Genomic DNA, 16,741 nt, shown 5'->3' on the forward strand with positions numbered 1-16,741 from the left:
TGCCCATTAACTTATAAGGTCCAGGCCTTGGCTCTCTTAATTGACAACCTCTAGGCTACTTTCATCACTTGTCGACTTCATAGCAGCAGTCAATGCTTCCTCCAGGATGCTGTTGCATCTTTGACACGAGGGTGTTTGTGACAAAGAGCAGTCTGCCGCCAATGCCAGGGCGAGGGCTCTAGGCTGTCCATAAAACAAGCGCACACATTCCTGTCCTGGTTCCAGCCATCTGAGAGGGCTGCATTTAACCATGTAGGTGCTGCCTCTTAGAAACAACAGCTAAAATCCAATTTGGGCCCTATTAGGGAATCATGACTTGTTGTGTGTTTTTGTTTTACAAAACTCTGCACATGATCAGACCATAAAAACACTGGGAAATGTGATAAACACTTTCCATATTTAGAGAAAAAAGAACAAAAGACTACCCCACTTAAAACAGGGATCATATAATTGAGCATGGATAGATGTTTTATTTCTAATCTATTCAGTCTATTACGGCAAGCAAAAAGACACACACTCATACAACACACACACAAACACCAGACTGGATTGACAGTCCCTTCACACTCTAATTTGGCAGGATCATCAAATGTGTGCCTCTGGACAGACATGTGCCCGGAATTAGAGCAACGTGTCACATTGTAGTTGACCAGTACAGACACATTACTAGAATATTAAACCAACTTAAGTATATTCAAACTTACTTTCTCATTGTACCTTAATGTGACATGTTTGGCAATTTACTGAAGGGGAATGAGCTCAAGGCAACTTTGACTGTCAACTGAATCTCTAGACATCATTTTGAAGGAATACTAACAATTGTCATTCATATGGAAGGTTTTTAAATTCTCAGTATTATTAAAATGAGCACTACATTAAGGATTCTTTTTTCATAAAGATGAAGATCTATAGGAAAGGAATTTTGAAAGCAGATGTTAGAATCAAATCAGAAGTGGTTAGAGCTTTCGCAATACCAGAATTTTAAACAATTCTAGTATTCAAATCAAACCATTTCAATACCTGTTTCCTTACCACAGAATCAAAAATACAAGTCCTCGGCACCAAATGTTTCAGATTATCAAAGAATACAGACAAGCTCCTGCAAATTGTCTAATTTGCAGAACTAAAGACTGTCAAAAGTTACCCAAATATTTAAAAGTATATTGTGCAATTTAGACATTGCTCTTTCTTTCACTTGTGGCAGCTTTTGGTTAAGAATAAGACTGAAGATCTCAAGTTTATTTTTTAAAGCTTTGTGGTTTTTGTGATACTTTCAATCATCAAAACAATGGCGTATAATTTTAAAAGACATGGCATCTAAAAGTGGTCAAGTATAGAGTTGTATTCAAGTAAGTATTCAAGAAATACTGAAAATCTTAGAAGTGGCTATAGTCATGGTCTCATATATTGGACGAGAATATGCAGACAACTACTTTTTTCTGCCATACCTGGAACAACATAGTGAGCCATCTTTTATGGTAATCATGTGATTTTAAGCCAATAAAAAGCTATGTAAACTAACTAAAGTAATAATTTCATACATTTAAATCGAGCCCCAATCTTTTAAAATATGAATTTGTCCATTTATGGTTTATGACCAAATTAATGACATTCCCATTAGGGTTGTTCCTAGAAGACTAGTTTTCTTGTTGATTTAAAGTCAGTTTAAATTCAGACAAACTGACTAGTCTAAAGGTAAGAAAATACCAAGAAAACAGTCAACATTTAACACAATTTGCGTAAATTGTCTGCTGGTAAACAATGTAATTTGACTTGCTGAGAGTGGCTAATGTCAGATATGCTAGCACCTTGCATGTTAACATCCACATTCTAAATGTAGCTACACATACGGTCCATATGCAAGTTTAACCTGAAACTATCTACATAACTTTATCTCCATTTTCTAGCTCAAAATACTGCCAAACCCCACTGCCCCTATGAGATGCTATCCATACACTGCTTGTTTACATCCAGGCAGTAGAGAGGGGAGAGAAGACACATTAACAGAAGCTTCAGCCAGTCTGTGGATAAAGCCTCAGCTAGTGACGGACCACTGAAGTTGTTGCAGTTTGAGCATAACATTTGACCGGCATCGAGGGCCAACATCATTATATCGATAATTGGTTTAGTCTTACAGTAATTCTGTTGCCAACTGGCAAGGGTGACACATTTTTACAGTGAAGTCGACCTAAAGCACACATCCCAAAAAGTCCAAACTGTAAGCTACTTCATGCCAAGTTAAATTACAAATGTAAGTCTGTTAACATACTAATCTTAGAAGGGAAGCATTGTTTACCTGCAACACATAATAATAATAATAACTTTATTTATATAGCACCTTTTAAAAACACAGGTTAACAAAGTGCTTTGACAAACAACAAAAACAAGAACAAACTAAACCAAACACAGAAGAACATGAACAACAGCAAAATACTAAAAATAATTAAATACAGTTCAACAGAAAAGAACCCATAGTGCACGATACCCAACAGACATATATAACCCGACCATCACAAGAACCATCATAAGAACACAGGAAACACAAGAACCCAACAACACGAGCTGAGACCAAGAGGAACCAAAGATTTAAAAAGATGTAAGAAACTAAAAGAGATAAAAGCAAATCAAAAGACAACAGAAATAAGAAGGTAAGAGCAGGAAAAAAGTGGTTAAATCAGCATGCATCAGCATGTTTGCATTGTCCCTGTGAGCATATTAATGGCTCCAAGTTCACTTTTAGCTCTTCAAACTGAGGTGTCCAGGTACAGACAGAGACACTTACATTACACTGGGTTACTTGGACTCTTGGGAAAAAGTCAAGCAAACTGTTTCCCCCTCCTCCCAGTCTTAATACCGAGCTAAGCTAACCTTCCAACTAGGGCTGGGAAATATATCGAGTTTTTAATACATATCGATATATTTTCAAACAAGATATAGGGTAAGACAATATCGTTAATATCGATGTAGTTTATGTTGCATTAAAATAACATTACAGAGGTGTCAGGTCACCTTTTTCTCATCTCACTGATGATGACTGACTGTCTGTCTCTCTTCACCCTGCTCCTCCTCTCTCTCTCTCTTTTATTGTATTTAAGGAACATTTTTATTTTAGAATATTACTTTTTAAATAAATATATACATATCGATATATATCGAGTATCGCCATTCAGCAAAACAATATCGAGATATGAGTTTTGGTCCATATCGCCCAGCACTACTTCCAACATGCAGGACAGAACTGCTTCTCCTCACATCCAACACTTGAATAGAAAGCAAGTGTAACATTTGTGCCTATCCCTTTACGTTTATTTGACTTGTTGGCCCTCACACAGAGGCTGTTTGAGTACAGGCAGCCAGATTAGTAGAGTTATTTGATTAAAAGCTATCTTCCCTTTTCTTTCCAATAATACAACAGCTTATAGGAAAGTCACAGCGTGCACTGCAGCATATCTGCGACTTACAAGATAGACTCAGTACAATAAAGATAAACTTTATTGATCCCCCATGGGGGAAATGTTTGCATTGCAGCAGCTCAAGAAAACAGGGGACGTGAATATGATTATTAAAAATAAAAATAGAAGTTAAAAGTCAACATATTTACATCAGTTAAATAAATAAAAAAATACAATAATGGAAAATTACACAGTAACTACACTGGAAAGAGTTATTGTCATTTAAAAATAAAAAATGACATGCAATGCAAACAATTACACTGCATTTAGCTAACTTTTTTAACTAGCTTTTTGGTGTTCAACCTCAATTGTGTCTATTTGTACTTATATTATTTATATTTTTTTCTTTATTCACAACCAAACAGGCCAGGGTCACAGCAATGTTATGCAGCAATACAAGCTTGGAGCAAATGTACATTTCGACCCTACTTCAGCAAACAAACAGCTTAAAGCACGTCGTTTATCTTTCCTTTCGGTGCACATAACTGAGAGATGTCGACGAATATAATATTTAAAAGAGTTTAGACAGCTGTAGCCTGCGTCTCTCCAACAAAAACAAACAAACATTTGACCGACAGTCGCTGCGGTGATCTAAAGGGATATTTTTCCGACCGAATAATGGCGCCGATACATTTTGCCTGTTGAGTTTTCACACCTTAGACGCAGCACAGTTTGCAGAAGCAGGAATATAAAAACACAAACTGACTTACTGTGGTACAGTTCGTTTCACAGCTCCGGTGATGTGCGCCGCCATGTTTCTTTATGTGACGCGCTGGAGCAGCGAGCAGTGATTGGCTGAGGGAGAAGTTCCCCTCGTGAAAAGCGGGCTCTGTGATTGGTGTGCAGCAAAGGCGGGGCTCTGGAGGACTCCAAGCACATGGGAAGATAAACAGCGAAGAAGAAGTGGGATAGAAAGGGCAAGAGGAAGACACATGAATAAGAAGGGAAATCATTCATGCCTATCAATTAGTTATGATAGAAAAAATTCAGGGCTATAAAGAATAATTTAACAAAATAATAGAAACGAATGGAAAAATTAGATTTTGATTGGGTTAGAGTGATTACTTCTTACTTTTTTTGTTGCTGCTATATTAGTCCTCACCATGTCACATTCACAAACTCACAGATGGTCTCTTTTATAACTATGGTGTCCTGCTCGATGTGACAGAAGGTACAGAGGCAGGTTGACGCTTGTAAGGGAAAGGGAGACTGAGGGGGGGTTGAAAAGGGAAAGGGAGATTTGAGCACAAGGCACGTCACCCCAGGAGTTCTCCCTCACAGCAGTGGTGAATTACTACCACTACCATCAGCCAGGTCCAAGTGTGGAGCACGACTGACACGCAATATTTGCCATGATTAAGTCAGCAGGGGATTTGCTCCAAATGTCAGCATTCAGAGGGCGGCCGTTGGACTCTTGGTGTATTTAAATCTGACTTTATGAAGGCAGTAGAGCTGAATGTAGCTACTTGAAAGTAGACCCTGAGAACTATGTTTATAATAAGCCTATTATTTCTCTGTTTGATTGAGTTCAAAAATTCTTGCCCAGACATCAGAAATCATAACAGAACGAATGATATATTTTATCGTATAATAATAACATTTTTATCAATACATTTTATATAATATTTCACAATATTATATCATATTGTGTCATGAGTATATTGTGGTTAAAAATAACTGTTTTACAGAGGACCAAAGTGTCACGTCTTAAAAATCGTGACTTTTATTATAATGCATGATCTAACATGAGGTTCTGGACCCCCGCAGTGGGTCACAGGAACAATCTCATGGGACATGTGATTTATTTTTATTATTATTTATTTTTTTAACAGGATAGGTAAAATACATTTTTGCAACAGGAATTGCCATTATTATTTTACTGATATGTGTTTTTTTTTTTTTTTAAAGTTGCTGATAAATGTAGTCTTTCAAAATCATTACATTTAAACATATAGAGTATCAAAATGAGGTTGACTTGCTCGCCGCTTATTTAAATTTTGGAAGATGTGTATATGGGTGCTTTACTAGGACATAATTATACCTACCATTGTTTATCTTCTAGTTAATTTTGCTTTCAATATGTGTTATTTTTTTTATGTCTCGCACCCAAAGGCTGATAACACATGAAAAACATCCACCACATGACAGAAACACACATGTTCATCTTCATGCACAACACCTGCAATGACCTGTTCACAGAAATGTCTCATTTGTTTTTTTACTGTAAGTCTAAACATCTAAAGTGTGTTTGCAGGTTCTCTGTTTCGTCTTTGATCAGATGAGAAAAGTGGGATTATTTCAGATAGATTTCTATCCCTTTACAAAGGGGGCTTATGTGCGCATCCATTCCTACATGGGATAAAAAAAAAATGCAATGGAGTTTGAAAATTCCATCCATGGGTTACTTGGAAACTACTTCTCCCCCTCCCCCTGGCGTTCATCGAACACAATTGTTGTCTACTAATCCAGTTTTGATAGCATTTGGCACACTTTCTTTGGATCACAGCGAGATGCTCAACTTCCATTCTGGTCTCCCCTAGGAACCTCTGAGCCCAAGAAAGCAGCCGACACCAGGTCGCGCCAGAGCAGGGGGGTTCTCTGTGTCCTCATAAAGCAGAGAAAATTATTTTTGATTCAAGTCACCCCTTTGCCACATGCACACACACACACACACACACACACACACACACACACACACACACACACACACATACACACACATATACACAGATTGTCAGTCTGCTTGTTAATTTCAGATATATGACGAATATGTGTTTATTCTTGTCAATCTGTTATGTTGTTAAATGTTGCAATCACCTAATGACCCCCCTGTAAGGCAATAGAATATAAAATATTATGTCAAAGGCAGAGGCTTTTTGCCTTTGTCCCCCCTCTGCACTCCCTGATCCAAATGGACAATGCATCACTAGGCCTTGATGCCTCAGAAGTCTGGGTTCATTAAAATCTTGAATGAGTGCCAAAGCTGTAGTCATAGATAAAAGGAATATGAAAGGATAACGAAATTTATGGATGGCAAGTCACCACCTCACCCTGGCATTTATAATAAACAAATGGTTTCTGTTTCCAATTTAAATTTCTCATTATACTGTGACTTTTGGAAAATGTGTTTTGATTTACCAACATTTTATCTGAAAAACGGTATAATTGATTAGATTTACATGGCTCTGATTTTAATGCTGATCGCCTGCCTTCCCCAGCAGCCAACCTCTCTCCCCCCCCCCCCCCCCCCCCCCCACCCCCCCTCCACCCTCAGCCCTACACTCACCAAAAAGGAAGGATCTGAACAGCTCCTGAGGCACATTAAAATCATAGAAAACAAACCTACATATCAAACGCTTTTTTTTTATTCCTGATAAAATAATTGGCTTTAACCAGCATAGAATCCAATTCATCCCTTTGAAAGAAACTTCTGTGAGGCCACCAAACAAAATGGTGAGATAGACTTCACAGCCCGGGTGAGATGGACATCAATGCGCTGTGCCAGCAATGGCTATATTAACCCATGGCTAAATCCCATCACACAAATGTCAGTGTATCCGTTCTGAAACCATGACATTTAGATCCAAGGTCTCCATTGTGGTTTTAGAGGGAGCTGATGTTTGTCCATTCTTTGCATCCATCAAACCCACACACACACACACACACACACACACACACACACACACGCACACACGCACACACACACACAGCCAACTGTACTTTACACACTGAAAGGTTAAAGATCATAAGAGTTTAAATGTCTTATTTTTGTTGCATAATACATTATGCAATTTTGCAGCTTTCCTTACTCAGTGATACTAAAATAAAATGTTTTTATCATCTCTTTTTGAATATTAATTTTTGGCTTAATGACAATGGCACAATATAGTTGTACAAAACAACATACAACATTTTCAGATTTTTTTGTTGACTGTTAATTTATTTAAAAAAAAAGAAAGGTTTCTACCATTTTCTGTACACCACCTTTCAAATGCAGACTTTCCTCTGCCTCACTTACAAAATCATGCTGGTAACGTTCTAATCAATCCACTTATTGGAGCTCAATCTTTCAAACATTTTCTAACAGTTTCTAATGACTGTTCAGCCTGGTCCTGTAGTAGTTTTTTCTAGGAAGTAGGTAATATGTTAAAGAACAACAACAACAACAACAACATCTATCTTGAACCAATCTTAATAAAATATCAAATTTGTGTTCTCTGTCATTCTCCATAGTGATGAGAAGCAGCATCTTGAAATATGGAGATTTACAACACATGGCTCTCTCTGATCAATTTTAGAAAATAATTTATTGGTTACAGTAAAGTCAAGCTTGATTTGAATTGTGATAAGTCAAATGTTTTTAATACCATTCATTATAAGGACTTTATTGGACTGGACCGCTGTGACTATTAATCATCAATCAATCAATCTTTTTATTTGTGTAGCGCCAATTCATAACAAATGTTATCTCAATACACTTTACAAAAGCAGGTAAGACCTTACTCATTGTTATAGTATCTACAAAGGTAGGCAGGAATATCACTGCATGGTATTTTGTTTGTGTTTTTTTTTTCTTCCTCGTTTCTTTCTAAAAAAATTTTAAGTCTTAATTTAATGGACAAAATATGATACAATTTTTTGTGCATCTTCATGTTGCTATTTTATCCCCTATCTTGGATTTTGAAAGCATTATGCACTGAAATATGTACTCAGCAGCTTTAATATGTCTTGGATCATTTGACTTACTCAAAAAACTACTCGGTGCATCTTTCCAAATCATCACCACTTTCACCACAACCCACCAGGACAGGCCCAATCTGACACATCAGGACCACTCATGAGTCATGTGCAATGAGGAGCAAGAGCCACGTTCAAGAACAGGACAACGTGTCATAAAGCTCTCATGTTAAGAGTGTAACACCTATAAGCCACTTGGCTGCAGATCACGAGATGTTTAATTATTGCCTCCTTACATTAGCTCGGATCTGGCCCCTCGGGCATCAGTTTGGGGGTCAGGTTGAGGGGTGGTGGGGTGGCGAGGGGGCTGAGACTGGTGGAGATGGTAAGGAGGAATAAAAACCCCTTCAGTACTAGATCTCTTTCTCTCCCTCTACTCCCTCTTTCCCCTACTACGGCAGTCCAGATCAGGAATTACAAATGATATCATGACAATTTTTCACGCTCTTCAAACCAGTGATGTTTTACCGACTCATTTGCTATGATACCTTGTTACGGATCCAGCTGTGAATCAGGGACGTGTCATGGGGCTAGAAGCCCACCGCCTGCTGGGCCTGGCCAATGACCTGGAAGGCAATAGGGGATGCCAGTGCCTGCAGCATGTGCTGCACTGACAAAGCAGCAGGGCACCGTCAAAAACCCTCTCATACAAACTTTGCAGATCACTCCGTTTTTACCAGATGAGTAAGCACTGGTGCTGACTTTTTTTTTCTCTGCCCTTACATGAGGTTTATGGATTTCCCTTCACGAGTCTGTGGCTCAGGCTGACGTGAAGCAAAACCCTTGCCCACAAGGGGAATAGTGTAGTAGTGGATCTTGGATCCAGGGGATGCAGATAGCATGTGGCAGGGTCACTGCGTAGGTTAAGCAACAATTCAGTCGAGTGCCTGTAAAGGAAGTGGAGTATGGTTGGAAAAGACCAGCACACCAGCTACAGAGGCCACACAATCCAGATTAAACTTTGGCCTTTGAACGTACACAACAAAATCTACTCCACACTCTATATAAAGTGCCTTCATGGACTTGAAGGAGAAAATATTTTTGTGTTCCCTATTATTTCCTATACCTGATCACAATACGGAAGCATTCTAGACATGATCCTTCAAGCACGCATCAATCCCAAACAATATGCTGTAATCCAATAAGACAAAGCAGCAACTTAATCCATTCATTAATTTTTGCATTCTTCAACAGGAATTCAATGAGGTTAAGGTTGTTTGGGTTTCCAGATGAGAGCCCTCACGCAATCCCAGGCCCCGATGACTTCTGCATTACTAGAATGATGCGGCCGGGACTGATGGAGCTGAGAGTGTCAGTAGGCATTAGTCTTCACATCCCCAGAGCTGGTGGACAAAACCAGACTGCGGCCCCTGACCCAATCCACCGCCAAGCTACTGACCCAGCAATCATGGGAGAAACACAGAGAGAGAGAGAAGGATGGAGAGCTATATAGAGAAAAGGAAGAGTCAGGGGGAAAGCGAACAGAGAGAAAATAAAATGTGCATACATCCATGTGGAGAGAAAAGGAAGAAGAAGGGCAAATATAGAGGCTTTGACTTTTTCTGCATATTACCCAAATCACAGGAAATGGTTTTAAGGGCCTTTTTCCCGTTCGGTTCACTCTGATTCCCCCTCTCTCACTTCATTTAACTGAATTAATGAGCAGGTCCAGCCAGAGCTCAGAATATTAGCTTCTTGGGCACCCGTTATTTTGATGAGGGCTTGAGCTTTTGTTGTTCAGTGATTATGTGGATAATTTTACAATAAATAAACATGTTTACGAAAGGTTTATGAAATAAGAGCCGTAAGAGAGGTTTGAATAACTAAAAAAAAAAAAAAAGATTAAAAACAGAAACAAAACAAAACAGTTTCATTTCAAGATCGACGACTTCTGCGTGGGCCGTGTAGGTTTATGAATGAATGTTCCTGTAGTACTCCGCTCAGCACTCTGACGCGGAACAAACACAGTGGGACGGTGGCCTCACAACACGACACCGGCGGGCCGAGAAACACCTACATCAGAGAGGACCTAAAGCTGTGTACACATAGTTCACCTCAGGACAGACCTGCTCACAGCACAATGACACTGCTGGACTCCCTCTGTGCACTCTGTTGAATGCATCTCTGTGATGGTACAGTAGACAGAGGAGTTCTCATTGCATGCTGGGGGCTATATCATACACCAACTAGCACCGTATAGCAGAAATGCCTGGTTTAAAGTGCGCTGCTTTTATTTAACAGTGAAAAAACCCAGTGGCAGGAATATCCCTGCTTATTTCCATATGTTGCACATCCCATCTGATTTATGAAATGATATGAGTTCATTCATTATTCATATTTGTGGAAATTATTACCATTTCCCCGTCAGGCTTGCCACTGACACCATAAACATTATGAAATCACAGTTCGCCCAAGGCGCTGCTGCCGCTGCTGTGAAAGGTGGTCACAATTGACTAGTTAGCACGGGCATGCACTACACTGGAGACAAGCACTAAATGCCATACAAGTGACCCGTGAATTTTTAATACAAGCAAAGTGGTGACAATAAGACAAGTGACAAGGAAGAAAAATGACTGTGGGACTGAATATTACTGAGGCGTGCTCTGCTTTAAACTCTGGGTTCAGCCCTGTTAAAGGAATAGTTCTGATTATTTGCCTTCTTTCATGCAGCTTAAAGAACTGCAGTAAAGATGAGCAGCCGTCATTCCTGCCCTTTAACTGAGTGAGCAATGACACAACTGTAGCATTACGGACTGTAAAGCAAAAAAAACACATTATCATCTCTTCAATGAAAGAGATTGCTTCTTCAGTCAGAATTACCCACAATCACTAATTCTGTTAGCCCGGTGATGGCATCAAGCAAACAAACTAAGATGATTTTAATTACTTCTCATTGCAGTCAGCTCTCTAACAAAGTTTTGAAATTGTGCAAAATCCACATTTCTTCACATGCAGGGCCCTCATAGACTGTGTAGAGAATGGACAACACATGAGCTCCAAAGAAGTGAAGCAAAACTTTTAGAGCTCCCCCTGCTGACTGCCTGACAGCCTACAAGTTAACCGATAGAACAAATACAATTTTACAATAGGTTCTTTCATTATAGTAACTTCTTATCATGATGACTTATGTCCAAATGTTTAGTTTTCTAACAAGTTAAGTTTTAATTTGTGTTTTAATGTTAAAGAGATCAACCGTAACATCACGATTGACAGGTCTGTTGATAAATGGGACTCATTCTCCCTGTGCACCAGATACGCAGAATAAAAGAGGAAGGGTGAGCGGAAACGTAATAAGGATAGCACAAGAGTCATTCAAGTTTCCATAGCTGTGTATGTCTGATTCAAACTAACACAACATGACCTGAGGGATCTTTGCCCCTGTGTCTGTAAGTTTAATGTGTGCTTTGGTTCGCTAAATGAGCGGGGTGTCTTATTCAGCGGCTCCACCAGCCAGATCCCTTCTGCGCATGTCTTGGGTCCAAATGATGTCACCCAGCTTCAGTTCAACAGAACAGTCAGTAAAACAGAAGGCAAATGAGATACACTGTCCATATTTATATACAGTTTAAGAGTATACTCTGCGGGATGATCAGTTTATGAAAGAGGCATTCAATACAAGAAAAATAACTTTTAAATCTCCTGTGAGGAACTTGTAATTTGTGTTGGTTTACAGTGGGCGCCCTGTGTGGACAAAGTGTTACGTCTTATCTCTTTGCTGATCTTGCCCTGTTCATGCATGAGTGATGTTTTCTGACAAAAGAGCTCATCCTGCTCAATTGAAACAGCCACATTTTACACACTTTATCGTCACAGTAGAAAAATGTAGTAAGAAAAGTCTGTTTCTGTTAATCACCTGGTGTAACACCTACCCTGTGACAGCTGTTTCAGGCATTACATAAAGAGTCATAGAAATAGTCCATCTATATGCTAATGGTCTCGTTTGCTTTTGGAGCTGATAAAGAAGCACCAATACTGAGCTTTAAGAACTTTTTCAGTGACTAAAATTATGTTTTGCTGCAGACCTGTTCATAGATCTTCATAGCTTAGCTTCCACGTTAGCATTTCAGCCACTTCCAAACATGGGCCCCGCTTACCGTCATCTAATGTCTGTATTGAACATACTGAGCACCTCATGCATATCTTTAAAAAATCTGTAATATCCCTTTAGGTAGTACAGAAGCCACAGTGTACGCAGCCTTGCTTTCAGCCTTAATGCAGTCCAGGTCCAGTGTGTACTGTACGTACCCTCAGCAGGTTCTGATTGTAGATGTCCCACGTTGTTTTTTAAAGCTAAATTCTTTTAGCATGAGCAAAAACTCACACCACAGCAGACTTAGTTGTGAGCTAATTTGTCACAGGCTTATCACAGGCTTTTCATCGCCGATCTAGTAATTACCAAAATGAGCTACAGGATAACCCCCTGCCCCCCCCCCCCCCCCCCCCTCCCCCTCCCGCGATGGTCAGCCTGTAAAACCAGGATGTGTTGGCACCTTTATGATATAAATACTCACACACCCTGGGCATAAGAAAGCTGTCAACAGAACATTTGTTTTCCATTTTTCACCACCCAAAGCACTTCAAGCTGAGGGGGAAAAGGGGAGACAAGGCGTTAAAAATGTACCGCAACACTAACTATTTTGCCCCTCGGTGAATTTTGGTGCTTAAACAGATGGGGCTCGAATTGGTTCCCTGTTTTATTTAGTGCAACAGGATGGTCCGGATTTCCATTCAACAAGCTCTCACCTCCACACATGCTCGATTTCTGGTTGGCACATGCAGATTAAACGCATAAACACACGCGCGGAACATTCACACATGCACACACAGCAGCTGCTCTCGCTGTTCTCCCTTAATGCCCATTCATCACTGAACTTTTTGCTGATTGGAAAACACAAGTGCATGTCAAGTGAACTGAAAGACAAGAGGGTGTGAGAGGTGCGTGAGCTGACCCACGCATGGAAGTAAGCTGTTATGACCCCCCCCCCCCGTCCAGCCTACCGTAAATAGATCAAAGCACATCTGTTTCTGTGTCCAGCAGCCACACATCTATAATTGCAAACTGGCCCTAATGGCTCAGAGCGACCCATCAGATGCTAAGCAGTTTGGACACAGGGGATGCTAAAGCATATGAGTGGAGTGCAACCTTCAGTAATCGCTGGACGGGGAATTCTCTGGAGCCACAGTGGCGGCTGTCTGGTCTCTAGTGGACTGAAATAGATATCACAACTTCAGCCCAGGGACGGAGGCCCCGAAGGGCCCGAGCTGACCGCACAGCTGGGATTGTGGAGCAGGGGTTGACCAGTGGTCAGAGGCTGGGATACCACTGGGCTCAAGAGGAAAAAGTTGCAGTATTCTGGGTGCAAACGGTGTGTTCAAGGGATAAAACAAAAGTGGTTGATTAGAGTACCAAACCCCTGATCTAACCTCCCTGTAGAAGGTTGTGTTTAAGGCAGAACAGTTAATGATTTAAATGAGGTCTGGTAGAGTCCAAGCTGGTCTTGGCTGAACGGGGTAAGCAAGAGAGTGACGAGAGAAGCCTCAAGTTGGCCACTTGTCACAGTGTGACGCTGATTCGGCCTAATGAGCGTAGTGCTGTCACCACACATCTGCCTCTCATTCACTTGTAGAATCTGGCAGTCTAAGGACCTGCTGGAGTCACTGCAAGATGCTGGAACTCCACTCAAGACATCGACACTACACTGCATCAGGCCTGGTTGCCATATTATAAGAACATTATGAAATAACTGGAACTTTTAACACAGAAGCAGGCATATTGAAACAGTACACACACAAACACATGTAGGCGTATGCTCAATACATGATGCATGAGTTTCTTAATATGCAAAAAAGCTTGAAAATCAGCAGTTTGAAGTTGAATATATTAAGTTCTAATTTAAAAACAATGCAATACTTTTTGTCTCAACTAATTTCTTCCCAATTATGATGTCATGACTGTATTCACAATGCTTCTTCAGCCTTTTTGTTTTTACATGTTTTATTGTTATTTCCTTGCATATTTTCCAAAAAAAAAAAAAAAAAAAAGAATTAGCCTTTATTATGATGTTTTTTGAAGACTTTCCCAAATGAGGATCCATCAAAATAATTGCTTTAGTTCAGTAAGAAAGTTTGAGAAAATAAAAACCTGCTTGGAAATGCCCAAAGTGAACAAGTAGCACACATGTCCATTGATTACAAAATAGCTGTCTGTCTGTCTGTCTGTCAGAGATTTTCACAAAGCTTTCTTTTTCATTAAAAATTGTGAACAAATCATGATTCTTAATCTTTATTTCCTTTTTTTCTTAAAGATATTTTTTGCCTTTATGATAACAGACAGCTGAAGAGAGACAGGATCGTTGGGAGGAGATAGTGGGGTGATGATGTGCAGCAAAGGGCCGGGGGTCGGATTTGAACCAACAGCCTGCTGCAACGAGGACTACAGCCTCTGTACATGAGGCGTGCAACATAACCTCTAGGCTATCTCTTGCCCCCTCATTTACTTTTTTTATTTGCAATGTATCAAAATCATTTCTTTAGTTGAGGGAAAACAACATTTTTATTTCAGTATTAAATCATAAATTTACAACAACACCACAATGCTTGTCTCGCTTGACAGATTTAATCTTGAACTTGCTGTTACATATATTTTTCACAAGGTGTTTAAAAAGCTTTGACTTTCTGCAATATTCAAACTGCAAACAAATACTATTTTTATGATCTCTTTACTTCACTTCTTTTTTTTTTAAACCCAAGTACTTGTCAAACCTTATTTGTCCATCATTCTGGAAGTCACAATTACATGACAGGTACTTTCTTACTCAAATCATCCCCCGTCAATTTTAAACGTGCTTAGGATAACAAATTGCCACCTTGTTTTTGGCTCTCTCTGTGTGTGTTTCAGTTCAGATGAAACGTTACAGTAATAGAAGTGGAGTGTACGTGGGAGATATTAGCCTCTCCGTTGATCAGAAGAGACAATGACAAAGACTGCATGTCCTGTATGTGATAATGATGATTAGGTCGTGGTGTCTCTGATCTGCAGAGGACAGCAGTCCTCCCCATCTGTCCTGACTCTGAAGGCGTCTGTGCAGCTCGAGCAGCTACTCAAGAATTCCTCATGGGCATCCTCCTGGAAAATAGCACAAAGGTTTACTAAACATCATTGTGGCGGTGGCACCAATTATTGTTAATATACATCAAATAGCCTGAGCCGAGTCCGAGAAACAGACTGATCACTCCAATGACGGCAACTGTCAGTCTGCTCCCCAACGAGGAGAGCTGTTGAAATAATTAGTCCATGCCCTGTGAATAAAACAATAATACAACAGCCGAGACGACATCCAAAATATGCACATCGCCTCAGATGACCCGAAAACCTGCCACGGCACGGACTGCGGATCAAGGACACATCTCTAAATGCAGACTGAGACACTGGACAGGGTTGAATACTGGCTTTGTTTAAGTGTGTTTATACATGTTTGTGTAGCATCAGTGAAGAGGAAGAGTGGTCAGAAATAAAGAGGTAGTTTTGGAGATCTTTTGTTTGACCTCATGTTCACTAATTCTGACCTATACACACCGCCGGCTTTAGGTGGTCAATTGGCTTTGTTTTTTAAGAAATGGCTGCACTTCACATTTATTCAAGCTTCATAAAATTTGCGAAAATAGTTCAACATTCATTATATCATTTTATCAAACATTCAGTAGAAACCCAGAATAAATATGCACCTGAACAAATATTATATTTATAGTATATACAAACTGAAGGGAAAGACAACAGTGTACAAGTAAATATCAGAAATCAGAGCTTGTTTGCTCCTGAGCCTGAAGATGGTGCTGCTCAGCTGCATTTCTGATCTTTTCAGTCTTTTGAAAGTCATTTTAGCAGAAGTGCTCACCCATCACACTGCATCGAAAGGACAGTTCTGTTAGACCTCCTGTTGGCTGGCTTCAGATCCTGTATTGGGGAAGTATCTGTGCTTTTTAAAAGTCCCTGACCTAGTCACGAAACCCAGACCAGCCACAGGGAAGTTGTACAGCCGACCTCTGACTTCTGATTCATCTATGGGGGGGGGGGGGGGTAAAAGGTGTGAGGATCTATAATGTAGGATACTTTTATTTAATAGGAAAGTCATCCTGAACTGATTAATCAAACTCAGACGCCTTATTGTCTGCATTATGTGTTCTTTTTATTGTCGTCAGAGTGATTACAACTATCAGGACTTGATTGTGTTGGGCAACATTCTGCATGATTTGCATTATTCAGTATTTATCAACTCAAAAGACACCATTGCAATTTCCCTGTATTCACACTGAATCTGTTCATTTGTTCTCTTAACACTAAAAGTGAACTGTACATGAAGAACTCTAACACTCTCGTTCACAATACCAACCATTTTTTTACACTATTATTCTCAGATTTGTAAATCAAATACTAGTGCCCAAATACACATCACACCTAAAATTCATTAAGAATATATATATAAAGGAATAAACCATTTTTAACCAAGCAAGTCAAGAGAACAGAAATTGGGAAAAAAGGGCTTTTAGGTATC

At 39.8% G+C, this 16,741-nt stretch overlaps 1 protein-coding gene across 1 annotated transcript in view; it reads right to left on the bottom strand.

Annotated features, from left to right (window-relative positions):
• The window catches only part of clybl (citrate lyase beta like), a 66,087-nt gene extending 61,823 nt beyond the window's left edge, over positions 1 to 4,264 (bottom strand). Inside the window, exon 1 of the mRNA XM_061053187.1 lies at positions 4,163 to 4,264. Coding sequence (XP_060909170.1) covers positions 4,163 to 4,206 — 44 coding nt within the window. The 5' untranslated portion in view covers positions 4,207 to 4,264. The remainder of the gene's footprint in view (positions 1 to 4,162) is intronic.
• Between the last annotated feature and the right edge of the window lie 12,477 nt (positions 4,265 to 16,741).

This window comes from Labrus mixtus, chromosome 13 (genome assembly GCF_963584025.1).
Source record: "Labrus mixtus chromosome 13, fLabMix1.1, whole genome shotgun sequence".
In the NCBI taxonomy this organism is placed as follows: Eukaryota; Metazoa; Chordata; class Actinopteri; order Labriformes; family Labridae; genus Labrus; species Labrus mixtus.